At 39.9% G+C, this 26,322-nt stretch overlaps 1 protein-coding gene across 1 annotated transcript in view; it reads left to right on the top strand.

The window, feature by feature from the left end:
- The window catches only part of IL1RAPL2 (interleukin 1 receptor accessory protein like 2), a 612,469-nt gene that overhangs the window by 50,384 nt on the left and 535,763 nt on the right, over positions 1-26,322 (top strand). The window contains exon 4 of the mRNA XM_047082151.1: positions 4,201-4,387. Coding sequence (XP_046938107.1) covers positions 4,201-4,387 — 187 coding nt within the window. The remainder of the gene's footprint in view (positions 1-4,200; positions 4,388-26,322) is intronic.

Genomic DNA, 26,322 nt, shown 5'->3' on the forward strand with positions numbered 1-26,322 from the left:
GCCCCTGGAAATATTTTAAATAGAACTGGCCTGGGGCATTTTTCTAAATAACATCTAAATAATGCAAGATTATTAGTGGGAACTGTGCCAGAGCTAGATTATACAACCAATAAAAAATCAACCTGAGTCTCAGTCTGTCAGACAGCCTTGATCATACTGACCCCAGGTCAGTAATGGAGACAGTAGGACTCCCACCTGGCCTTGTCTTCGAGTTCCAGAGACCTTGGTCATCGTTAAGGACTTTATACTAGGGCTTGTTTGTGGGTTAACAAGCAATTTGCCAGCGGCCTTCCACATGCTAGAGACCAGAACAAGCATGAATTCATGCAGAACCCGGGCTTCAGGTTGTTTGTGGGTTAGAGTTAGAGAAAACAGAAACATTTTCTCCTTCAACCATCAGCAATCCCCAGTTTGTGTTCCCTGCCCTCATCCCTATCCCAAGTTAATGAAGGTGCTTTTAGCTTGACCTACATAATTTATAATTTGGAGGGATTGGGGAAGAAACACATAAGAGTATCTCTTGTCTTTTGTCCCTAGAAAACTTACCTAGAGGTCTAGGCTTTGTTATACAAGGCATTTGTCTAAGAAACTCTTAGAAGGCTTAGTGAAACTATTGCTAACAATATGACCTCCAAGGTTCTAGCCTTTGCCAAGTAGCTACTACCCATATTAACTGAAAGTTTCTCCCTGCCTTAGCTGTTTTCTTTTGATTCACTTCTTTTTGTGTCTAGGTCAGTGTGTCTTTTTGATTCTTTCAGAACTTCATGACTCTCTGGTACTAGGCCTATTGCCCAACTGACCTCTTTTAGACATTTTCCTATCAAGTAGCACCCCTAACCCAGTGGCATACCTTAATCCATTGCTGCCAGTGTACTGTTTTTTTTTATATTGGTGATTGATCATAATTACTATCACACATAAATTATAATTATTATTTATTAACAATATATAACAACTAATCCTATCGGTAATGACAATTCTAACTATAATGTATGGAATATCTACTGTGTGCCAGATACTCTATTATGTGTTTTATATGCATTATTTTATTTAACACTTAGACTGGAGAGGTCAAGTGTTGTAATCATTCCAGTTGAAAATGGTAACATATTTTTGTTCATGGTGTTATAATGAGAGGAACTCCTTTCTCCAAACTCTAATGGAATCACCATAAAGGACTTCTTATCCTCATTTTTCAGCTGACGAAAGTGAGTCTGAGAGATGTTACATTACTTGCCCAAGGACACAGAGCTAGTTGAACACAGTGGATCTTAGCTCAAAGCTGGTGCTTTGTTAAGAAACCACTCTGTCGGTCTCTTACTCAGACTACTCTGTTTTTCCCCAGGGCTAAATACATTTGAGATAGTAAGCGTCTTTCATGGGACTGGACGTTCTATTTGCTTTTATTTTTGAGACTGCTGGTCAACAGCCCTCTTTCCCTGAGGTACAGCATAATAGTGGGAGGATATTTAACAAGTAATTCTCTTTCACCTGTAGGGATGAACACCATGGAGGAGAGATGATCAAAGTCTGTAACATTAAGAACTGTTCAGAATTCTTTGTAAACCTAGAAGAGGTGATTCTTCTGTGTTCGATACTTTTACTTATTTATTTCTTTTTAATATAATTTATTGTCAAATTGGCTTCCATACAATGCCCAGTGCTCATCCCAACAAGTGCCCTCCTCAATGCTCATCACCAACCCACCCCTCCCTCCCACCCCCCATCAGCCCTCAGTTTGTTCTCTGTATTTAAGAGTCTCTTATCGTTTGCCTCCTTCCCTCTCTGTTTGTAACTTTTTTTCCTCTTCCCTTCCCCCGTGGTCTTGGGTTACTACTTGATTGATACTTAAAAAAAAACTGTGACCATTTATCTTTCCTCCATTAACCATACCTGCCCTAGTCCTCCTTGTCTCCCAGTTGTAACTAGTATATTCCTTTCTTTGCTAATATGCTGATACACAAGACTTGGCTAAACCTTACCCTTGTGGTACAAGAATACCTGCAAATTTATGCCAAATCATATTTAAACAAGGAATGTGACATTTGATCAGCCATATACCTGAATCTGAATGAGGAAGAGAGGTTAGTACCATATGGGGTTGATGGAGAAGTAGAGCAGAGAGGACATGTCTCTTGAATCAACATACCTTTTGGTGCCATGTCTTCTAACCAACTAACATTCACTGAACATTATTCATTTAGATCTCAGGGATAGAGTGATGAACAAAAGCAACTAATTTCTTGTTTACATTTAACAAATAAACAGATGATAGAAGATCAGAGAGAAGAGCAAGTGTAAAAGTCCATGGCTCAAATAGGCTTAGTATATTTAAGGAACAGAGGAAATGCCATTGTAACTGCACCCTAAAGTAAAGAACAGTGTTGGGGTGCCTGGGTGGCTCAGTTGGTTAAGCATCTGACTCTTGATTTTGGCTCAGGTTTGAGGACGAGTCCTGCATTGACTCTGGACTGACAGTGTGGAGCCTGCTTGGGATTCCCTCTCTCCCTCTCTCTTTGCCCCTTCCCTGCTTTCTCTCGAAAGAAAGAAAGAAAGAAAGAAAAAAAGAAAGAAAGAAAGATTTAAATAAAAAAAATTAAAGGAAAGTGTTATGACAGACCAGATCATGTAGGGCCTTAAAGGAAGCATAGAGACATGGAAATGCTTAGCATCAAAATACTGAAGGTGGAGTCAAGAAGAGCCAAATTGCACCAAACTTACCTTCTTGCCTAAGACTGTTTTTGTGTTTTGTCTTATTTTTGTTTTATTCTGGTGGTTTTAGATTCATGGCTTTTAAAGAGGCTGTCAAACATCTAACAAGAGAATTAAATGGTTACATTTGATCCCTAGTGGGCATATCTTTGGGTTCTAGGAATCTGTACTAAGGAAGAGAGAAAAGCAATAGCTCACAATCTACATTGTGTAATGGGGTTGCATCTGAACATTAGAATGGGAGTACTTTGAAAGTATCCTACTCAGATGACACAGGCATGGACATAGTCAGAAGTACTTGCCAGTAATTAACTTCACTAGAAATTCAAGTAGCAGTCATTTTGATTAACTCACTTTGTAAGACCAATGGGCAGCAACCATCTGCACTCCTGTGTTTTATATAATATCTGGCACATTGTGAAATTTCGATGAGTAAGTAGTATGAATATTAATAATTATTTTAGGCCAACTTAAATTATTGGCTGGCATGCTTATCCCATCTGTCAGGATTATTGTCACTTGGTTGTAAAACCAGTTTTGAGGTGCCCTTGGCACTTGGTGTTTTTAACAGCTGGTATCCCTTGATGTTTAGAACAGACACAATCCTGGTATTTCCTACCAAGAGATTTCCAGTTGACCTTCTTCTAAGTCTTACCAGGTGTCTCTGATCTCTTTCTCATACTTTCCAGTTTTCTTTTATGTGGTTGATATCTACTGAATCCCAGGTACAGCAGAGTAAGGAAAAGTCAAGGGGCATACATCAAGAAATGAAGGCAGAATTGAATTCCATAAATACTTTTATATAATGAGTTAGCCAATTAATGCCCAATTTCTAAAGTGGCCTTATGGTAAAATTTACTGTTGAAATTCCTTTATAATATTAATGTTGGTGGATAAAATTAATTCAGATGAACCACATTCTACTAGGATTTGTTCTCTGTTGGAACCAAGAATTTGACCCCTGACATATCTCAGTAAACAATTTAAAAAGCTATATAAGTTCACAGGTATCTTCTGTATGTTGATCTGCTTTTGGGTATGTACCTTGTAAAATCAGATGTTGGCTTTGAAACCAATGACAAAATGAAACAACCCTTGAAATGCCCGTGAAGGGACTGATCATAGAGGCAGGGCAGAAATTACTATAGCTCTAGTTACAGACTTTCTCATATTTTTCACTATCAGATTTTCAATGTAGCAATATTTACCACTGGAAAAGAAGCCTGTGCTGTCTTATAGTTTAGAAAATGGGTACAGCTATTCTATGTAGTTATGTAGCTACCTCATGGTCAGAGATGTCCTCATTAACATTTTGCTTTATAGCTTCTTGTCAGTTGAACTAGAAAACTGTTTTGTGTTGTTTTGATGTTGTTTCTGATTTCTAGGCAAGGTCCCATACATAAAAGTAAATATTCTTTTAATATGTAGAGTACAAACACGGTTTTAAACACCCAGTAAAGCCATTCTGCTATTTCTCTGTTCCTACAGAAACTCGACATATTGCATGAAGGTGTCAATGTCCTTGACTGTTGCAGAGAATGAATCAGGCCTGTGCTACAATAGCAGGATACGGTATTTAGAGAAATCTGAAGTCACTAAAAGAAAAGAGATCTCCTGCCCAGACATGGATGACTTTAAAAAGTCTGATCAAGAGCCTGATGTTGTGTGGTACAAGGTAACTCACCGTGGTGTCAATTATTATTTTTTTTAACTTAGCTTGAGGATAGAAAAATGGAGAGATTTTATTTCTAGTTTTTGGTATTAGATATTTCATTGAGAAAAATGAACAGATCCACAGATAAATAATTCAGAGGTATGACTTCTATATAGTCCTGGTTTTAATACATTTCCATCAGCAGGTGTCATAAACAGTCCCATCTTCTCCAACTGCTAAAAATAAGCAAAATCTCTCTCCACCCAAACTCATGAGAGCAAATGGGGAGAAGAGTAAAGATTTAAGTAACACATGAAAGAAAGTATTTGAGGAACATAGAAATATTATTTACTGTTAGGAGTAAAGGCCCATTATTACAAGTACTAGACTTAGAAAGAATAACAACTGTTACTATGATCTACATTGTGAGAGCCACTACTGTCAATGCAGAGGAGAGAAATGGGCCTAGTGCAGGATGTGTGAACACTGGAAATAATGTGTTTAGCTGGAAATAAGCCACACTCAAAGGGTGCACAGAAATGAGTTGAGTGAAGGAACTGTTTACAGAGGTGAGGTTGGGTTAAGGCAACCAACAAAAGGGAGGAAGCTGTAAATTGCCACTGGAACCTGGAATGAGTAGAGTGGTCCTGACAAAAGCTGTGGCCTTAAAAGAACATATGAACTGTGGCAAATAAAGAGGGATTAGGCAGGATAAGTACCCTAACCCCTTGTAACTCCTGTCTTCCGGTTTCCTCCTAGAACCCATGGAAACTTAAACAGAAGTCAGAGGGAAAAACTAGGAGATAGAATCAATAGTCTTAAGATTCCCTAGGCATAGAGTAGGTCACACAAGGTCAGAGACGGGATCTAGGGGAAGAAGCAGAGAAATAACCACATAACTTTCTAGCTATGACATTCTGGCTGCTCCCTGAGACCCTGTGGTCCTATAAGAGAACTGTGTATCCTTGGCCAACTCTGAGTCATGATAGTTGATACATGGTACAGTTTTATATCTTATGGCCAGAGGTGACCAAGGGGGTTTTCTGCACAGGTGTTGTGTACATTGTGGGAATCAAATACATAAAAGTTGGAACAGGTTGTGTCTATAGAATATGACAGACTCTTAGTTTCCAGGGGAGTCTAAACCCTAACTCCTACAGCTGTCATGTGTTTTTACATTTGGAAGTCTCTCCATCTTCACCCCTGTACAAACTCACCAGTAGACACCAAAAGCATGTCCTGAATGGGGACCCCAAGTCTCTATGTGAATTGTCCTTCCTTTTTTTCCTAATGAAGATAATCTTCTGACAGATAAAAAGGAACATGATGATCATTATGCATAAATATAGATTATCCATAATTTATTGGGACCCTCCATGCCAGTATTAGCCTTCTTAGCATTTATTAAGTACTTACTATATGCCATTCACTGTGCTAAGCTTGGTCTCTGTATTATCTCAATTTGAGTCTCAATGCAACTCTGTGTGGGAGTTCTATTATCTTTGTTTAACCGAAAAAAACAGTCTCAAAGGCATGTAGAAACTTGTCCAAAGTTACTCAACTAACAAAACCTTGTTCTGTATTTAAGGCAGTGTTATTCCAGAGTCCATTTTCTTAATCACTACCCTTTCCTGCAGTTACCCTGGAGCTAAACCCAGCCCTAATCACAGGTACTTCTCTAAGATGTAACACTGATGCAGACAAGCCTGTGAAAAGATAAAGAAAGATTTATTTTAATTTATAATTGAAAAAAGAAAATTTACCAGCTCCAGAGTTAGCAGCTAGGAGTAAAATCCAGGTCGTCAGCCTGCAATATTTATTCTACTATCTCTTCTTATTATTTTTCCAATAAATTCTTTCTTCTCCTTTCTTTTCATTTCTAGACATCACTATCATCATCATATACCAAAGCAATTTATTCCTTGGGAAGTGCTAAGTATCATTTTTTTTCTTACAAATGGACCAACAATGGTGAAGCAAATGGCGTTTCTAGCTCTGCTTGGATAATAATGTTTAGGATTTCTATAACATTTTAAAATTGATGAATAATAGTCATAATGATAAATAACATTTATTGAGTACTCACCATATGCCAGGCTCTGTTTTAAGTGCTTTAGATAGATTAAGTCAATCTCTAGAATTACTGTATTATGTAGGTATTATTATCATCCCCATTTTCCAGAAGAAGTGACTAGAGATTCAGATAAGTGACTTAACAAAAGTCACACAGCAGTTTATGACTTGCATTTTGGCTACTGGGCCCATTCTCTTAGCCACTATACTATACTATTGGATCAGAATAAAAAGCTAAACCCCAAAGTTAAAGAGTCCCTGAAGCTCTCCAACGTGTTGTTAACCCCATTTCTCACAGTTTCAAATATATCCTTGAAAAAGGTGTATTGATTTATAAGGAAAATGTTTCCTTTTTTGGTCATTAGTTTAATAATCTTCCCTGATTGTTTACAGTCTCTCTATGCTCTACGAGGCTGAGCATTAAGTTATTTTTCTCTGACTACAGCAATGTAAAGACACTTGTCCAGAGTTCATTCTGGTGCACATCCAAATTTAGAAATGTATAGTGTAATGGGGTTCCTGGGTGGCTCACTCGGTTAAGTGTTCGACTTCAGCTCAGGTAACCTCATGGCTTGTGATTTTGAGCCCCACATTGGGCTCTGTGCTGACAGCTCAGAGCCTGGAGCCTGCTTCAGATTCTGTGTCTTCCTCTCTCTCTGCCCCTCCCCTGTTTGTGCTCTGTCTCTCTTTGTTTCTCAGAAAAACAATAAAAATAAAAACATTAAAAATTAAAAAAAAGAAATGTACAGTATATTATCTCTAGTTTTTTTTTTCATTTTGTAAGATTTTTTAAAATAAAGTTTATTTATTTTGAGAGAGACAGAGAGCATGAGTTGGGGAGGGTCAGAAAGAGAGGGAGAGTGGGAGAATCCCAAGCAGGTTCTACACTGCCAGTGCAGAGCCCAATGCATGGCTCAAACCCACAAAACCTTGAGATCACGACCTGAGCCAAAACCAAGAGTTGGACATGTGATGGACTGAGCCATCCAGGTGCTCCTATCTCTAGTAGTTTAACAGTAAAAAAGTATGTGTGTTGCATGATCAGTTTCCACATCATCTTTTTAGATATATATAATCTTTAAACCTGTTTCTTTTTTTCCCATTTCTGCATTTTTCTTTCTCTCTACTTTGTATCATTTTCACATATTGTTATGCTTTTTCTAGCCTGTCTGAAATATGCTATGAAAGTCCTTTGAAGACTGTCCTGTACCTGTATGGAATCACAGCTGGATAGGAAGGTAGAGGTGGATTAGGTGGTACTGGGGCATGTTCATAAAGATGACTTAGTAAGCCTATCCTAGTTGTCCTTGGAATGTTAACAGATATGTGTGAGGGGGCTATCTCTTGCTATCTGAACTCTATCAGTTAGCAAACGGAAGTTAAGAGAGGGTCTATACTTTAGCACTTCATCCTAATGCTATCTGAGTGGGGCTTAGACAGTAAACAGAAAGTACAATAATGTTAGTGTTTTTAGAAACATTTTTGAAAAGAGAAAGAAAGATTCTTTTCATTATTAAACTAAGAAGAACAACATTAGAACAATCTCAGTATTCACTGAGAACACTATTGTCATAAGAGTGTAGACACCCTTTACCTATTCATTTTTTAATATGAAATTTATTGTCAAATTGGTTTCCATAAAACACCCGGTGCTCATCCCAACAGGTGCCCTCCTCAATGCCCATCACCAACTTTCCCCTCCCTCTCACCCCCATCAACCCTCAGTTTATTCTCAGTTTTTGAGGGTCTCTTATGGTTTGGCTTCTTCCCTCTCTGTAACTATTTTTCCCCTTCCCCTCCCCCATGGTCTTCTGTTAATTTTCTCAGGATCCACATAAGAGTGAAAACATATGGTATCTGTCTTTCTCTGTATGACTTATTTCACTTAGCATAACACTCTCCAGTTCCATCCACATTTCTTTTTTTTTTAATATATGAAATTTATTGTCAAATTGGTTTCCATACAACACCCAGTGCTCATCCCAAAAGGTGCCCTCCTCAATACCCATCTCCATCCACATTTCTACAAAAGGCCATAATTCATTCTTTCTCATTGCCAACTACTATTCCATTGTGTATATAAACCACAATTTCTTTCTCCATTCATCAGTTGATGGACATTTAGGCTCTTTCCATAATTTGGCTATTGTTGAAAGTGCTTCTATAAACATTGGGGTACACGTGCCCCTATACATCAGCACTCCTGTATCCCTCGGGTAAATTCCTAGCAGTGCTACTGCTGGGTCATAGGGTAGATCTATTTTTAATTTTTTGAGGAACCTCCCCACTGTTTTCCAGAGTGGCTGCACCTGTTTGCATTCCTAGCAACAGTGCAAGAGGGTTCCCATTTCTCCATGTCCTCTCCAGCATCCATAGGCTCCTGATTTGTTCATTTTAGCCACTCTGACTGGTGTGAGGTGATATCTCAGTGTGGTTTTGATTTCTATTTCCCTGATGAGTAGGGACGTTGAGCATCTTTTCATGTGCCTGTTGGCCATCTGGATGTCTTCTTTAGAGAAGTGTCTATTCATGTCTTCTGCCCATTTCTTCACTGGATTATTTGTTTCTTGGGTGTGGAGTTTGGTGAGTTCTTTATAGATTTTGGATACTAGCCCTTTGCCCAATAAGTCATTTGCAAATATCTTTTCCCATTCTGTTGGTTGCCTTTTAGTTTTGTTGATTGTTTCCTTTGCTGTGCAGGAGCTTTTTATCTTCATGAGGTCCCAATACTTCATTTTTGCTTTTAATTCCCTTGCCTTAGGATATATGTCAAGTAATAAATTGCCACAGCTAAGGTCAGAGAGGCTTTTTCCTGTTTTCTCCTCTAGGGTTTTGATGGTTTCCTGTCTCACATTCAGGTCCTTTATCCATTTTGAGTTTATTTTTGTGAATGGTGTAAGAAAGTGGTCTAGGTTCATTCCTCTGAATGTTGCTGTCCAATTCTCCCAGCACCATTTGTTAAAGAGACTGTCTTTTTTCCATTGGATATTCTTTCCTGCTTTGTCAAAGATTAGTTGGCCATATTTTTGTGGGTCTAATTCTGGGTTCTCTAGTCTATTCCACTGGTATATGTGTCTGTTTTTGTGCCAATACCATGCTGTCTTGATGATCAGCTTTGTAGTAGAGGCTAAAGTCTGGGATTGTGATGCCTCCCACTTTGGTCTTCTTCTTCAAAATTACTTTGGCCATTCAGGGTCTTTTGTGGTTCCATACAAATTTTAGGATTGCTTGTTCTAGCTTCGAGAAGAATGCTGGTGCAATTTTGATTGGGATTGCATTGAATGTGTATATAGCTTTGGATAGTATTGACATTTTGACAATATTTGTTCTTCCAATCCATGAGCAGGGAATGTCTTTCCATTTCTTTATATCTTCTTCAATTACCTTCATAAGCTTTCTATAGTTTTCAGCATACAGATCTTTTACATCTTTGGTTAGATTTATTCCTAGGTATTTTATGCTTCTTGGTGCAATTGTGAATGGGATCAGTTTCTTTATTTGTCTTTCTGTTGCTTCATTACTAGTGCATAAGAATGCAACTGATTTCTGTACATTGATTTTGTATCCTGCGGCTTTGCTGAATTCATGTATAAGTGCTAGTAGACTTTTGGTGGAGTCTGTTGGGTTTTCCATACATAATATTAAGTCATCTCCATAAAGTGAAAGCCTGACTTCATCTTTGCCAACTTTGATGCCTTTGATTTCCTTTTGTTGTCTGATTGCTGATGCTAGGACTTCCAACACTATGTTAAACAACAGCGGTGAGAGTGGATGTCCCTGTTCTGTTCCTGAGCTCAGGGGTAAAGCTCTCAGTTTTTCCCCGTTGAGGATGATATTAGCTGTGGGCTTTTCATAAATGGCTTTTATGATGTTTAAGTATGTTCCTTCTATCCTGGCCTTCTCGAGGGTTTTTATTAAGAAAGGATGCTGAATTTTGTCAAATGCTTTTTCTGCATCGATTGACAGGATCATATGGTTCTTATCTTTTCTTTTATTAATGTGATGTATCACGTTGATTGATTTGCGAATGTTGAACCAGCCCTGAATCCCAGGAATGAATCCCACTTGATCATGGTGAATAATTCTTTTTATAAGCTGTTGAATTCGATTTGCTAGTATCTTGTGGAGAATTTTTGCATCCATATTCATCAGGGCTATTGGCCCGTAGTTCTATTTTTTGGCTGGGTCTCTGTCTGGTTTGGGAATCAAAGGAATGCTGGCTTCATAGAATGGATCTGGAATTTTTCCTTCCCTTTCTATTTTTTGTAACAGCTTGATAAGGATAGGTATTATCTCTGCCCTACATGTCTGGTAGAATTCCCCAGGGAAGCCATCTGGACCTGTACTCTTATTTGTTGGGAGATTTTTGATAACTGATTCAATTTTTTGCTGCTTATGCGTCTGTCCAAATTTTCCATTTCTTCGTGCTTGAGTTTTGCAAGTATGTGGGTGCTTAAGAATTTGTCCATTTCTTCCAGGTTGTCCAGTTTTTTGGCATATAATTTTCATAGTATCCCCTGATAATTTTTGTATTTCTGTGGGATTGGTTGTAATAATTCCATTTTCGTTCATGGTTTTATCTGTTTGGGTCCTCTCCCTTTTCTTCTTGAAAAGCCTGAGTAGAGGTGTATCAATTTTGTTTATTTCTCAAAAAAAAAACAACTCTTGGTTTCATTGATCTGCTCTACAGTTTTTTAGATTCTATATTGTTTATTTCTGCTCTGTTCTTTATTATTTCCCTTCTTCTGCTGGGTGTGGGATGTCTTCACTGTTCTGCTTCTATTTCCTTTAGGTGTGCTGTTAGATGTTGTATTTCAGATTTTTCTTGTTTCTAGAGATAGGCCTGGAATGCAATGCATTTTCCTCTCAGGACTGCCTCGGCTGCATCCCAAAGCATTTGTATTGTTGTATTTTCGTTTCCATTTATTTCCATATATTTTTAAATTTATTTTCTAATTGCCTGGTTGACCCATTCATTCTTTTTTTTTCAATATATGAAATTTATTGTCAAATTGGTTTCCATACAACACCCAGTGCTCATCCCAAAAGGTGCTCTCCTCAATACCCAAAACCCACCCTCCCCTCCCTCCCAGCCCCCATCAACCCTCAGTTTGTTCTCAGTTTTTAAGAGTCTCTTATGCTTTGGCTCTCTCCCACTCTAACCTCTTTTTATTTTCCTTCCCCTCCCCCATGGGTTCCTGTTAAGTTTCTCAGGATCCACATAAGAGTGAAAACATATGGTATCTGTCTTTCTCTGTATGGCTTATTTCACTTCGTATCACACTCTCCAGGTCCATCCACGTTGCTACAAAGGGCCATTATTCGTTCTTTCTCATTACCCTGTTGTACTCCATTGTGTAATAAACCACAATTTCTTTATCCATTCATCAGTTGATGGACAATTAGGCTCTTTCCATCATTTGGCTATTGTTAAGAGTGCTGCTATAAACATTGGGGTACAAGTGCCCCTATGCATCAGTACTCCTGTATCCCTTGGGTAAATTCCTAGCAGTGCTATTGCTGGGTCATAGGATGGGTCTATTTTTAATTTTCTGAGGAACCTCCACACTGCTTTCCAGAGTGGCTGCACCAATTTGCATTCCCACCAACACTGCAAGACGGTTCCCATTTCTCCACATCCTCTCCAGCATCTGTAGTCTCATGATTTGTTCATTTTGGCCACTCTGACTGGCGTGAGGTGATATCTGAGTGTGGTTTTGATTTGTATTTCCCTGATAAGGAGCGACTTTGAGCATCTTTTCATATGCCTGTTAGCCATCCAGATGTCTTCTTTAGAGAAGTGTCTATTCATGTTTTCTGCCCATTTCTTCACTGAATTATTTGTTTTCCAGGTGTGGAGTTTGGTGAGCTGTGTATAGATTTTGGATACTATCCCTTTGTCCGATATGTGATTTGCAAATATCTTTTCCCATTCCGTTGGTTGCCTTTTAGTTTTGTTGGTTGTTTCCTTTGCTGTGCAGAAGCTTTTTATCTTCATAAGGTCCTAGTAATTCACTTTTTGCTTTTAATTCCCTTGCCTTTGGGGATGTGTCAAGTAAGAGATTGCTACGGCTGAGGTCAGAGAGGTCTTTTCCTGCTTTCTCCTCTAGAGTTTTGATGGTTTCCTGTCTCACATTCAGGTCCTTTATCCATTTTGAGTTTATTTTTGTGAATGGTGTAAGAAAGTGGTCTAGTTTCAACCTTCTGCATGTTGCTGTCCAGTTCTCCCAGCACCATTTGTTAAAGAGACTGTCTTTTTTCCATTGGATGTTCTTTCCTGCTTTGCCAAAGATGAGTTGGCCATAGCTTTGTGGGTCTAGTTCTGGGGTTTCTATTCTATTCCATTGGTCTATTTGTCTGTTTTTGTGCCAATACCATGCTGTCTTGATGATGACAGCTTTGTAGTAGAGGCTAAAGTCTGGGATTGTGATGCCTCCTGCTTTGGTCTTCTACTTCAAAATGACTTTGATATTCGGGCCTTTTGTGGTTCCATATGAATTTTAGGATTGCTTGTTCTAGTTTCGAGAAGAATGCTGGTGCAATTTTGATTGGGATTGCATTGAATGTGTAGATAGCTTTGGGTAGTATTGACATTTTGACAATATTTGTTCTTCCAATCCATGAGCAGGGAATGTCTTTCCATTTCTTTATACCTTCTTCAATTACCTTCATAAGCTTTCTATAGTTTTCAGCATACAGATCTTTTACATCTTTGGTTAGATTTATTCCTAGGTATTTTATGCTTCTTGGTGCAATTGTGAATGGGATCAGTTTCTGTATTTGTCTTTCTGTTGCTTCATTGTTAGTGGATACGAATGCAACTGATTTCTGTACATTGATTTTGTATCCTGCAACTTTGCTGAATTCATGTATCAGTTCTAGCAGACGTTTGGTGGAGTCTATCGGGTTCTCCATGTATATTATCATGTCATCTGCAAAAAGTGAAAGCTTGACTTCATATTTGCCAATTTGATGCCTTTGATTTACTTTTGTTGTCTGGTTGCTGATCCCAGAACTTCCAACAATATATTAAACAACAGCGGTGAGAGTGGGCATCCCTGTCGTGTTCCTGATCTCAGGGAAAAAGCTCTCAGTTTTTCCCCATTGCGGATGATGTTAGCTGTGGGCTTTTCATAAATGGCTTTTATGATCTTTAAGTATGTTCCTTCTATCCCGACTTTCTCAAGGGTTTTTATTAAGAAAGGGTGCTGAGTTATGTCAAAGGCCTTTTCTGCATCCATTGACAGGATCATATGGTTCTTCTCTTTTCTTTTATTAATGTGATGTATCACGTTGATTGATTTGCAAATGTTGAACCAGCCCTGCATCCCAGGAATGAATCCCACTTGATCATGGTGAATCATTCTTTTTTTATGCTGTTGAATTCGATTTGCTAGTATCTTATTGCGAATTTTTGCATCCATATTCATGAGGGATATTGGCCTGTAGTTCTCTTTTTTTTACTGGGTCTCTGTCTGGTTTAGGAATCAAAGTAATCCTGGCTTCATAGAATGAGTCTGGAAGTTTTCCTTCCCTTTCTATTTCTTGGAATAGCTTGAGAAGGATAGGTATTATCTCTGCTTTAAACGTCTGGTAGAACTCCCCTGGGAAGCCATCAGGTCTGGACTCTTATTTGTTGGGAGATTTTTGATAACCGATTCAATTTCTTCGCTGGTTATGGGTCTGTTCAAACTTTCTATTTCCTCCTGATTGAGTTTTGGAAGAGTGTGGGTATTTAGGAATTTGTCCATTTCTTCCAGGTTGTCCAATTTGTTGGCATATAATTTTTCATACTATTCCCTGGTAATTGTTTGTATCTCTGAGGGATTGGTTGTAATAATTCCATTTTCATTCATGATTTTATCTATTTGGGTCATCTCCCTTTTTGTTTTTGAGAAGCCTGGCTACAGGTTTGTCAATTTTGTTTTTCTTTTCCAAAAACCAAATCTTGGTTTCGTTGATCTGCTCTACAGTTTTTTTAGATTCTATATTGTTTATTTCTGCTCTGATCTTTATTATTTCTCTTCTTCTGCTGGGTTTAGGGTGTCTTTGCTGTTCTGCTTCTATTTCCTTTAGGTGTGCTGTTAGATTTTGAATGTGGGATTTTTCTTGTTTCTTTAGATAGGCTTGGATTGCAATGTATTTTCCTCTCAGGACTGCCTTTGCTGCATCCCAAAGCGTTTGGATTGTTGTATTTTCATTTTCGCTTGTTCCCATATATTTTTTAATTTCTTCTCTAATTGCCTGGTTGACCCACTCATTGTTTACTAGGGTGTTCTTTAACCTCCATGCTTTTGGAGGTTTTCCAGACTTTTTCCTGTGGTTGATTTCAAGCTACATAGCATTGTGGTCTGAAAGTATGCATGGTATAATTTCAATTCTTGTATACTTCTGAAGGGCTGTTTTGTGACCCAGTATATGATCTATCTTGGAGAATGTTCCATGTGCACTCGAGAAGAAAATATATTCTGTTGCTTTGGGATGCAGAGTTCTAAATATATCTGTCAAGTCCATCTGATCCAATGTCTCATTCAGGGCCCTTGTTTCTTTATTGACCGTGTGTCTAGATGATCTATCCATGTCTGTAAGTGGAGTGTTAAAGTCCCCTGCAATTACCATATTCTTATCAATTAGGTTGCTTATGTTTATGAGTAATTGTTTTATATATTTGGGGGCTCCCGTATTCGGCGCATAGACATTTATAACTGTTAGCTCTTCCTGATAGATAGACCTTGTGATTATTATATAATGCCCTTCTTCACCTCTTGTTACAGCCTTTAATTTAAAGTCTAGTTTGTCTGATATAAGTGTGGCTACTCCAGCTTTCTTTTGGCTTCCAGTAGCATGATAAATAGTTCTCCATCCCCTCACTCTGAATCTAAAGGTGTCCTCAGGTCTAAAATGAGTCTCTTGTAAGCTCACCAAACTCCACACCCGAAAAACAAATAACCCAGTGAAGAAATGGGCAGAAAACATGAATAGACACTTCTCTAAAGAAGACATCCAGATGGCCAACAGGCACATGAAAAGATGTTCAGCGTCGCTCCTCATCAGGGAAATACAAATCAAAACCACACTCAGGTATCACCTCACGCCAGTCAGAGTGGCCAAAATGAACAAATCAGGAGACTATAGATGCTGGAGAGGAGGTGGAGAAACGGGAACCCTCTTGCACTGTTGGTGGGAATGCAAATTGGTGCAGCCGCTCTGGAAAGCAGTGTGGAGGTTCCTCAGAAAATTAAAAATAGACCTACCCTATGACCCAGCAATAGCACTGCTAGGAATTTATCCAAGGGATACAGGAGTACTGATGCATAGGGGCACTTGTACCCCAATGTTCATAGCAGCACTCTCAACAATAGCCAAATTATGGAAAGAGCCTAAATGTCCATCAACTGATGAATGGAGAAAGAAATTGTGGTATATATACAATGGAATACTACGTGGCAATGAGAAAAAATGAAATATGGCCTTTTGTAGCAACGTGGATGGAACTGGAGAGTGTGATGCTAAGTGAAATAAGCCATACAGAGAAAGACAGATACCATATGGTTTCACTCTTATGTGGATCCTGAGAAACTTAACAGGAACCCATGGGGGAGGGGAAGGAAAAAAAAAAAAAGAGGTTAGAGTGGGAGAGAGCCAAAGCATAAGAGACTGTTAAAAACTGAGAACAAACTGAGGGTTGATGGGGGGTGGGAGGGAGGGGCGGGTGGGTGATGGGTATTGAGGAGGGCACCTTTTGGGATGAGCACTGGGTGTTGTATGGAAACCAATTTGTCAATAAACTTCATATAAAAAAAAATAAAATAAAATAAAATAACATAAAATAAAATAAAATAAAATGAGTCTCTTGTAGACAGCAAATAGATGGGTCTTGTTTTTTTATCCATTCTGATACCCTATGTCTTTTGGTTGGCGCATTTAATCCATTTACATTCAGTGTTATTATAGAAAGATACGGGTTTAGAGTCATTGTGATGTCTGTATGATTTATGCTTGTAGTGATGTCTCTGGTACTTTGTCTCACAGGATTCCCCTTAGGATCTCTTGTAGGGCTGGTTTAGTGGTGACGAATTCCTTCAGTTTTTGTTTGTTTGGGAAGACCTTTATCTCTCCTTCTATTCTAAATGACAGACTTGCTGGATAAAGGATTCTTGGCTGCACATTTTTTTCTGTTAATCACATTGAAGATCTCGTGCCAACCCTTTCTGGCCTGCCAAGTTTCAAAAGAGAGATCAGTCACGAGTCTTATAGGTCTCCTTTTATATGTTAGCGCACGTTTATCCCTTGTTGCTTTCAGAATTTTCTCTTTATCCTTGTATTTTGCCAGGTTCACTATGATATGTTGTGCAGAAGATCGATTCAAGTTCCGTCTGAAGGGAGTTCTCTGTGCCTCTTGGATTTCTTTTTTTTTTTTATATATATGAAATTTATTGACAAATTGGTTTCCATACAACACCCAGTGCTCATCCCAAAAGGTGCCCTCCTCAATACCCATCACCCACCCTCCCCTCCCTCCCACCCCCCATCAACCCTCAGTTTGTTCTCAGTTTTTTTTTCTTATTTTTTTTTTATTTTTTTTTTTAATTTTTTTTTTATATGAAGTTTATTGACAAATTGGTTTCCATACAACACCCAGTGCTCATCCCAAAAGGTGCCCTCCTCAATACCCATCACCCACCCGCCCCTCCCTCCCACCCCCCATCAACCCTCAGTTTGTTCTCAGTTTTTAACAGTCTCTTATGCTTTGGCTCTCTCCCACTCTAACGTCCTTTTTTTTTTTTTTTTTTTCCTTCCCCTCCCCCATGGGTTCCTGTTAAGTTTCTCAGGATCCACATAAGAGTGAAACCATATGGTATCTGTCTTTCTCTGTATGGCTTATTTCACTTAGCATCACACTCTCCAGTTCCATCCACGTTGCTACAAAAGGCCATATTTCATTTTTTCTCATTGCCACGTAGTATTCCATTGTGTATATAAACCACAATTTCTTTATCCATTCATCAGTTGATGGACATTTAGGCTCTTTCCATAATTTGGCTATTGTTGAGAGTGCTGCTATGAACATTGGGGTACAAGTGCCCCTATGCATCAGTACTCCTGTATCCCTTGGGTAGATTCCTAGCAGTGCTATTGCTGGGTCATAGGGTAGGTCTATTTTTAATTTTCTGAGGAACCTCCGCACTGCTTTCCAGAGCGGCTGCACCAATTTGCATTCCCACCAACAGTGCAAGAGGGTTCCCGTTTCTCCACCTCCTCTCCAGCATCTATAGTCTCCTGATTTGTTCATTTTGGCCACTCTGACTGGCGTGAGGTGATACCTGAGTGTGGTTTTGATTTGTATTTCCCTGATGAGGAGCGACGCTGAACATCTTTTCATGTGCCTGTTGGCCATCTGGATGTCTTCTTTAGAGAAGTGTCTATTCATGTTTTCTGCCCATTTCTTCACTGGGTTATTTGTTTTTCGGGTGTGGAGTTTGGTGAGCTCTTTATAGATTTTAGATACTAGCCCTTTGTCCGATATGTCATTTGCAAATATCTTTTCCCAATCCGTTGGTTGCCTTTTAGTTTTGTTGGTTGTTTCCTTTGCTGTGCAGAAGCTTTTTATCTTCATAAGGTCCCAGTAATTCACTTTTGCTTTTATTTCCCTTGCCTTTGGGGATGTGTCGAGTAAGAGATTGCTACGGCTGAGGTCAGAGAGGTCTTTTGCTGATTTCTCCTCTAAGGTTTTGATGGTTTCCTGTCTCACATTTAGGTCCTTTATCCATTTTGAGTTTATTTTTGTAAATGGTGTGAGAAAGTGGTCTAGTTTCAACCTTCTGCATGTTGCTGTCCAGTTCTCCCAGCACCATTTGTTAAAGAGGCTGTCTTTTTTCCATTGGATGTTCTTTCCTGCTTTGTCAAAGATGAGTTGGCCATACGTTTGTGGGTCTAGTTCTGGGGTTTCTATTCTATTCCATTGGTCTATGTGTCTGTTTTTGTGCCAATACCATGCTGTCTTGATGATGACAGCTTTGTAGTAGAGGCTAAAGTCTGGGATTGTGATGCCTCCTGCTTTGGTCTTCTTCTTCAAAATTCCTTTGGCTTTTCGGGGCCTTTTGTGGTTCCATATGAATTTTAGGATTGCTTGTTCTAGTTTCGAGAAGAATGCTGGTGCAATTTTGATTGGGATTGCATTGAATGTGTAGATAGCTTTGGGTAGTGTTGACATTTTGACAATATTTATTTTTCCAATCCATGAGCAGGGAATGTCTTTCCATTTCTTTAAATCTTCTTCAATTACCTTCATAAGCTTTCTATAGTTTTCAGCATACAGATCCTTTACATCTTTGGTTAGATTTATTCCTAGGTATTTTATGCTTCTTGGTGCAATTGTGAATGGGATCAGTTTCTGTATTTGTCTTTCTGTTGCTTCATTGTTAGTGTATAAGAATGCAACTGATTTCTGTACATTGATTTTGTATCCTGCAACTTTGCTGAATTCATGTATCAGTTCTAGCAGACTTTTGGTGGAGTCTATCGGATTTTCCATGTATAATATCATGTCATCTGCAAAAAGCGAAAGCTTGACTTCATCCTTGCCAATTTTGATGCCTTTGATTTCCTTTTGTTGTCTGATTGCTGATGCTAGAACTTCCAGCACTATGTTAAACAACTAAACAACAGTGGTGACAGTGGGTATCCCTGTCGTGTTCCTGATCTCAGGGAAAAAGCTCTCAGTTTTTCCCCGTTGAGGATGATGTTAGCTGTGGGCTTTTCATAAATGGCTTTTATGATCTTTAAGTATGTTCCTTCTATCCCGACTTTCTCAAGGGTTTTTATTAAGAAAGGGTGCTGGATTTTGTCAAAGGCCTTTTCTGCATCGATTGACAGGATCATATGGTTCTTCTCTTTTTTTTTTGTTAATGTGATGTATCACGTTGATTGATTTGCGAATGTTGAACCAGCCCTGCATCCCAGGAATGAATCCCACTTGATCATGGTGAATAATTCTTTTTATATGCTGTTGAATTCGATTTGCTAGTATCTTATTGAGAATTTTTGCATCCATATTCATCAGGGATATTGGCCTGTAGTTCTCTTTTTTTACTGGGTCTCTGTCTGGTTTAGGAATCAAAGTAATACTGCCTTCATAGAATGAGTCTGGAAGTTTTCCTTCCCTTTCTATTTCTTGGAATAGCTTGAGAAGGATAGGTATTATCTCTGCTTTAAATGTCTGGTAGAACTCCCCTGGGAAGCCATCTGGTCCTGGACTCTTATTTGTTGGGAGATTTTTGATAACCGATTCAATTTCTTCGCTGGTTATGGGTCTGTTCAAGCTTTCTATTTCCTCCTGATTGAGTTTTGGAAGAGTGTGGGTGTTCAGGAATTTGTCCATTTCTTCCAGGTTGTCCAATTTGTTGGCATATAATTTTTCATAGTATTCCCTGATAATTGTTTGTATCTCTGAGGGATTGGTTGTAATAATTCCATTTTCATTCATGATTTTATCTATTTGGGTCATCTCCCTTTTCTTTTTGAGAAGCCTGGCTAGCGGTTTGTCAATTTTGTTTATTTTTTCAAAAAACCAACTCTTGGTTTCGTTGATCTGCTCTACAGTTTTTTTAGATTCTATATTGTTTATTTCTGCTCTGATCTTTATTATTTCTCTTCTTCTGCTGGGTTTAGGCTGCCTTTGCTGTTCTGCTTCTATTTCCTTTAGGTGTGCTGTTAGATTTTGTATTTGGGATTTTTCTTGTTTCTTGAGATAGGCCTGGATTGCAATATATTTTCCTCTCAGGACTGCCTTCGCTGCGTCCCAAAGCGTTTGGATTGTTGTATTTTCATTTTCGTTTGTTTCCATATATTTTTTGATTTCTTCTCTAATTGCCTGGTTGACCCACTCATTCGTTAGTAGGGTGTTCTTTAACCTCCATGCTTTTGGAGGTTTTCCAGACTTTTTCCTGTGGTTGATTTCAAGCTTCATAGCATTGTGGTCTGAAAGTATGCATGGTATAATTTCAATTCTTGTAAACTTATGAAGGGCTGTTTTGTGACCCAGTATATGATCTATCTTGGAGAATGTTCCATGTGCACTCGAGAAGAAAGTATATTCTGTTGCTTTGGGATGCAGAGTTCTAAATATATCTGTCAAGTCCATCTGATCCAATGTCTCATTCAGGGCCCTTGTTTCTTTATTGACCGTGTGTCTAGATGATCTATCCATGTCTGTAAGTGGGGTGTTAAAGTCCCCAGCAATTATCACATTCTTATCAATAAGGTTGCTTATGTTTATGAGTAATTGTTTTATATATTTGGGGGCTCCGGTATTCGGCGCATAGACAATTATAATTGTTAGTTCTTCCTGATGGATAGACCCTGTAACTATTATATAATGTCCTTCTTCATCTCTTGTTACAGCCTTTAATTTAAAGTCTAGTTTGTCTGATATAAGTATGGCTACTCCAGCTTTCTTCTGGCTTCCAGTAGCATGATCAATAGTTCTCCATCCCCTCACTCTGAATCTAAAGGTGTCCTCAGGTCTAAAATGAGTCTCTTGTAGACAGCAAATAGATGGGTCTTGTTTTTTTATCCATTCTGATACCCTATGTCTTTTGGTTGGCGCATTTAATCCATTTACATTCAGTGTTATTATAGAAAGATACGGGTTTAGAGTCATTGTGATGTCTGTATGTTTTATGCTTGTAGTGATGTCTCTGGTACTTTGTCTCACAGGGTCCCCCTTAGGATCTCTTGTAGGGCTGGTTTAGTGGTGACAAATTCCTTCAGTTTTTGTTTGTTTGGGAAGACCTTTATCTCTCCTTCTATTCTAAATGACAGACTTGCTGGATAAAGGATTCTCGGCTGCATATTTTTGCTGTCTAGCACCCTGAAAATCTCGTGCCAATTCTTTCTGGCCTGCCAAGTTTCAAAAGAGAGATCAGTCACGAGTCTTATAGGTCTTCCTTTATTTGTGAGGGCACGTTTATCCCTTGCTGCTTTCAGAATTTTCTCTTTATCCTTGTATTTTGCCAGTTTCACTATGATATGTCGTGCAGAAGATCGATTCAAGTTACGTCTGAAGGGAGTTCTCTGTGCCTCTTGGATTTCAATGCCTTTTTCCTTCCCCAGTTCAGGGAAGTTCTCAGCTATTATTTCTTCAAGTACCCCTTCAGCACCTTTCCCTCTCTCTTCCTCCTCTGGGATACCAATTATGCGTATATTATTTCTTTTTAGTGTATCACTTAGTTCTCTAATTTTCCCCTCATACTCCTGGATTTTTTTATCTCTCTTTTTCTCAGCTTCCTCTTTTTCCATAACTTTATCTTCTAGTTCACCTATTCTCTCCTCTGCCTCTTCAATCCGAGCCGTGGACGTTTCCATTTTACTTTGCATCTCGTTTAAAGGGTTTTTCAGCTCCTCGTGACTGTTCCTTAGTCCCTTGATCTCTGTAGCAAGAGATTCTCCGCTGTGCTCTATACTGTTTTCAAGCCCAGCGATTAATTTTATGACTATTATTCTAAATTCACTTTCTGTTATATTATTTAAATCCTTTTTGATCAGTTCATTAGCTGTTGTTATTTCCTGGAGATTCTTCTGAGGGGAATTCTTCCATTTCGTCATTTTGGATAGTCCCTGGAGTGGTGCCGTACTGCGGGGCACTTCCCCTATGCTGTGGTGTATAACTGGAGTTGGTGGGCGGGGCCGCAGTCAGACCTGATGGCTGCCCCCAGCCTACAGCTGGGGCCACAGTCAGACTGGTGTGTGCTTTCTCTTCCCCTCTCCTAGGGGCGGGATTCACTGTGGGTTGGTGTGGCCCGTCTGGGCTACTTGCTCACTGCCAGGCTTGTGGTGCTGGGGATCTGGCGTATTAGCTGGGGTGGGTAGGCAAGGTGCACGGGGGCAGGAGGGGCAGGCTTAGCTCGCTTCTCCTTAGGTGATCCACTTCAGGAGGGGCCCTGTGGCAGCTCTAGGGAGTCAGACCCGCTGCCGGAGGGGTGGCTCCTCAGAACCACAGAGTTGGGTGTTTGCGCGGAGCGAGCAAGTTCCCTGGCAGGAACTGGTTCCCTTTGGGATTTTCGCTGGGGGATGGGGGAGGGAGATGGCGCTGGAGAGTGCCTTAGTTCCTCGCCAAACTGAGCTCTGTTGTCCTGGGGCTCAGCAACTCTCCCTCCCTTTGTCCTCCAGCCTTCCCGCTTTCCGAGCAGAGCTGTTAACTTATGACCTCCCAGATGCTAAGTCCTGCTTGCTGTTGGAACACACTCCGTCCAGCCCCTCTGCTTTTGCAAGCCAGACTCGGGGGATCTGCTTGGCTGCCGAGCTGCCCCTCCGCCCGTGCTCCCTCCTGCCAATCAGTGGAGCGCGCACCGCCTTGCCACCCTTCCTACACTCTTCTGTGGGCCTCTCGTCTGCGCTTGGCTCTGGAGACTCTGTTCTGCTACTCCTCTGGTGGTTTTCTGGATTATTTAGGCAGGTGTAGGTGGAATCTACGTGATCCCCAGGACGCGCAGTGAGCCCAGGGTCCTCCTATGCTGCCATCTTCCCTTGACCCATTCATTCTTTAGTAGGGTGTTTAGTAGGGAGTATGGCTGCCTCCATTTTATTTTGCACCTCATTGATACCATTTTTTAGCTCCTCATGACTATTTCTTAGTCCTTTGATCTCTGTAGCAATAGATTCTCTGCTATCCTCTATGCTTTTTTCAAGCCCAGTGATTAATTTTATGACTACTATTCTAAATTCTTGTTCCATTATATTGCTTAAATCGTTTTTGATCAATTCGTTAGCTGTTGGTACTTCCTGGAGTTTCTTTTGAGGAGAATTCTTCCATTTAGTCATTTTGGCTAGTCCCTGTGGTAGCTCCAAACTGCAGTGCACTTCCCCCATGCTGTCAGGAGAAACTTGTGTTGTTGGGCGGGGCAGCAGTCACACCAGATGTCTGCCCCCAGCCCACTGCTGGGGACACAGTGAGACTGGCATGTACATTATCTTCCCCTCTCCCAAGAGCAGGACTCACTGTGGAGTGGTGTGGCCCCTGTCTGGGCTACTTGCATACTGCCAGGCTTGTGGTGCTGCTTTGATGGGAACTGGCCAAGGGCATATCAGATGGGGTGGATCTGCAAGGTGCACAGGGGTGGGAGGGGCAGGCTTAGCTAGCTTTGCCCTTGGTGGTCCCTTGCGGGAAGGGCCCTCCACACCGGGAGGGAGACAGGTCCGTCGGAGGGATGGATCCACAGAAGCACAGCGTTGGGTGTTTGCGTGATGTAAGCAAGTTTGGCGATGGGAACTGGTTCCCTTTGGAATTTCAGCTGGGGGATGGGAGAGGCAAATGGCACTTGCCAGCACCTTTGTTCCCCCACCGAGCTGAGCTCTGTCTTCCGGGGCTCAGCAACCCTCCCTCCCAGCATTCTCTTGCCTTCCCTGCTCTCCAAGAGCAGGGATGTTGACCTTTAACATTCCAGATATTAAGTCCCGCTGGCTGTCAGAACTCACAGAATCTGGCCACTCCGCTTTGCAAGCCATACTTCGGGGGCTCTCCCTTGCCCGGTGGGCTGCCCCTGCACTGCCCGGCTCCCTCCTGCCAGTCCATGTAGCATGCACCGCCTGTCTGCCCTCCCTAGCCTCTTCTGTGGGCCTCTTGTCTACGCTTGGCTCCAGAGAGTCTGTTCTGTTTTTCTTCTGGTGGTTTTCTGGGTTATTTAGGCCAATGTGGATAGAATCTAAGTGATCAGCAGGACAAGGTGAGCCCAGCGTTCTCCTATGCCGCCATCTTCCAATACACTAACACTCAGATGTTCTTTTTTTTTTTTTTAATTCTTCTTTCGTTTTGCTTATCAGTTTGGGAAGTTATTATTGACATACCTTCAAACTCACTGATTTTTTTTTCCTTTCACCATGCCCAGTTTATTAAAATGCCTACCAAATGCATTCTTTATGTCTGTTATAGTGTTTTTATCTCTAGTAGACACTTTTCCAAAGAAGACATCCAGATGGCCAACAGACATCACAAGATGCTCAATATCACTCATCAGCAAGGAAATACAAATGAAAACCACACTGAGATACCACCTCATACCAGAGTAGCTAAAATTAACAACTCAGAAGACAACAGATGCTGACAAGGATATGAAGAAATGGGAACCCTCTTGCACTGTTGGTGGGAATGCAAACTGGTGCAGCCGCCTTAGAAAACAGTCTGGAGTTTCCTGAAAAAAAAAAAAAAAAAACTAAAAATAGTACTTTCCTGTGACCCAGCAATAGCAATACTAGGAATTTATCCAAAGGATACAGCAGTGCTGATTCATAGCGGCACATGTACCCCAATATTTATAGCAGCACTTTCAACAATAGTCAAATTATGGAAAGAGCCTAAACATCCATCAAGTGATGAATGGATAAAGAAGATGTGGTTTGTATACATAATGGAATACTACTTCGCAATGAGAAAAAAATGAAATCCTGCCATTTGTAGCAACTTGGATGGAATTGAAGGGTATTTTGTTAAGTGAAATAATTCAGTCAGAGAAAGACAGATATAATATGTTTTCACTCATATCTGGATCTTGAGAAACTTAATAGAATATGGGGTAAGGGAAGGGGAAAAGAAATCGTTACAATCAGAGAGGGAGGGAGGCAAACCATATGAGACTCTTAAGTACAGAGAACAAACTTAGGGTTGATGGGGAAGGAGGGGGGAAATGGGTGATGGGCATTGAGGAGGGCACTTGGGATGAGCACTGGGTGTTGTATGTAAGTGATGAACCATGAGAATCTACCCCCAAAACCAAGAGCACACCATATACACTGTATGTTACCCAACTTGACAATAAATTGTAGTAAAAAAATACTATTAAAAAGCCTATCAAAGGCATTCTTTATGTCTGTTATAGTGTTTTTGTCTCTAGTATTTCTCTTTTTATTATTTTTAAAGAGTTTACATCTCTCTTCTGTTCTTACATGTTGTCCACTATTACCATTAGGACCATTAACATATTAATCATACTTATTTTAAATTCTCAGACAGGTAATTCCAATTTTTCTGCTATACCTCAGTCTGGTTCTAATGCTTGTTCTTTCTTTTCAAATCGTGCTGTTTTTGTTGTCATTGTCGTTGTTGTTGTTGTTGCTGTTTTTGTCTTTTAGTACACCATGTAAATTTCTGTTGAAAGCCAAGCATTATGTACTTGGTAAAAGGAACTGAATTAACAGGCCTTTAATATGAGGTTTTTACATTTATCTAGCTAAGAGTTAGGCTGTATTGACTCCTTGCTCTAGTTGTAGGTACTAGAGGCTAAAATTCCCTCTGGTGTCCTTGTTTTTCATTCCTCTATTATCTCTGGGTTTTCCTAGAGACTTCCTCTTAAGTAAGGACTGAATTGTGCAGTTATTTTAGCTGTAATATCCTTATGTTATACAGGAACCCTGTTGATATGATAGTAAGGTGTAGGGTAAGGGAAAACATTCTGTAATCTTATGGTTAGATTTCCATGTTTTAGTGAACTCTGTCCCTGGGCTGTGGCCATCACAAGTGCTTTTCAGCTTCTCTCCATTAGATGAGACAGGAATGATAGAGAGAGCTGAAGCTAGCTATTTTCCTTCAAAAGCTAAAGGGGGCTGACACTGGGTATTTCCCTTTTCCCATATTCTTTGAGGACAGGCCATTGTCAAGGAGAACAGAGCTCTTTGGTATATTTCAAAATGGTTACCTTTTCCTTCCTATACCAAAAGCATAAGGGGATTTTTTTCTCTGGTTTCCATGCTAATAACCTGGTGGGGTTCCTGGAGGCAAACCTTTTAAAAGTGGCCCACAAGACTGGGCCACCAAGGGTTTTTTGTTTTGTTTTGTTTTGTTTTGTTTTTGTATCAAGCCAGTTAACAGTCTTCAGAAATTAGTCAATTAC

Source organism: Lynx rufus, unplaced genomic scaffold, assembly GCF_022079265.1.
Source record: "Lynx rufus isolate CCGP_SWC_20201006 ecotype Redwood Valley unplaced genomic scaffold, mLynRuf1.p SCAF_19, whole genome shotgun sequence".
Classification (NCBI taxonomy): Eukaryota; Metazoa; Chordata; class Mammalia; order Carnivora; family Felidae; genus Lynx; species Lynx rufus.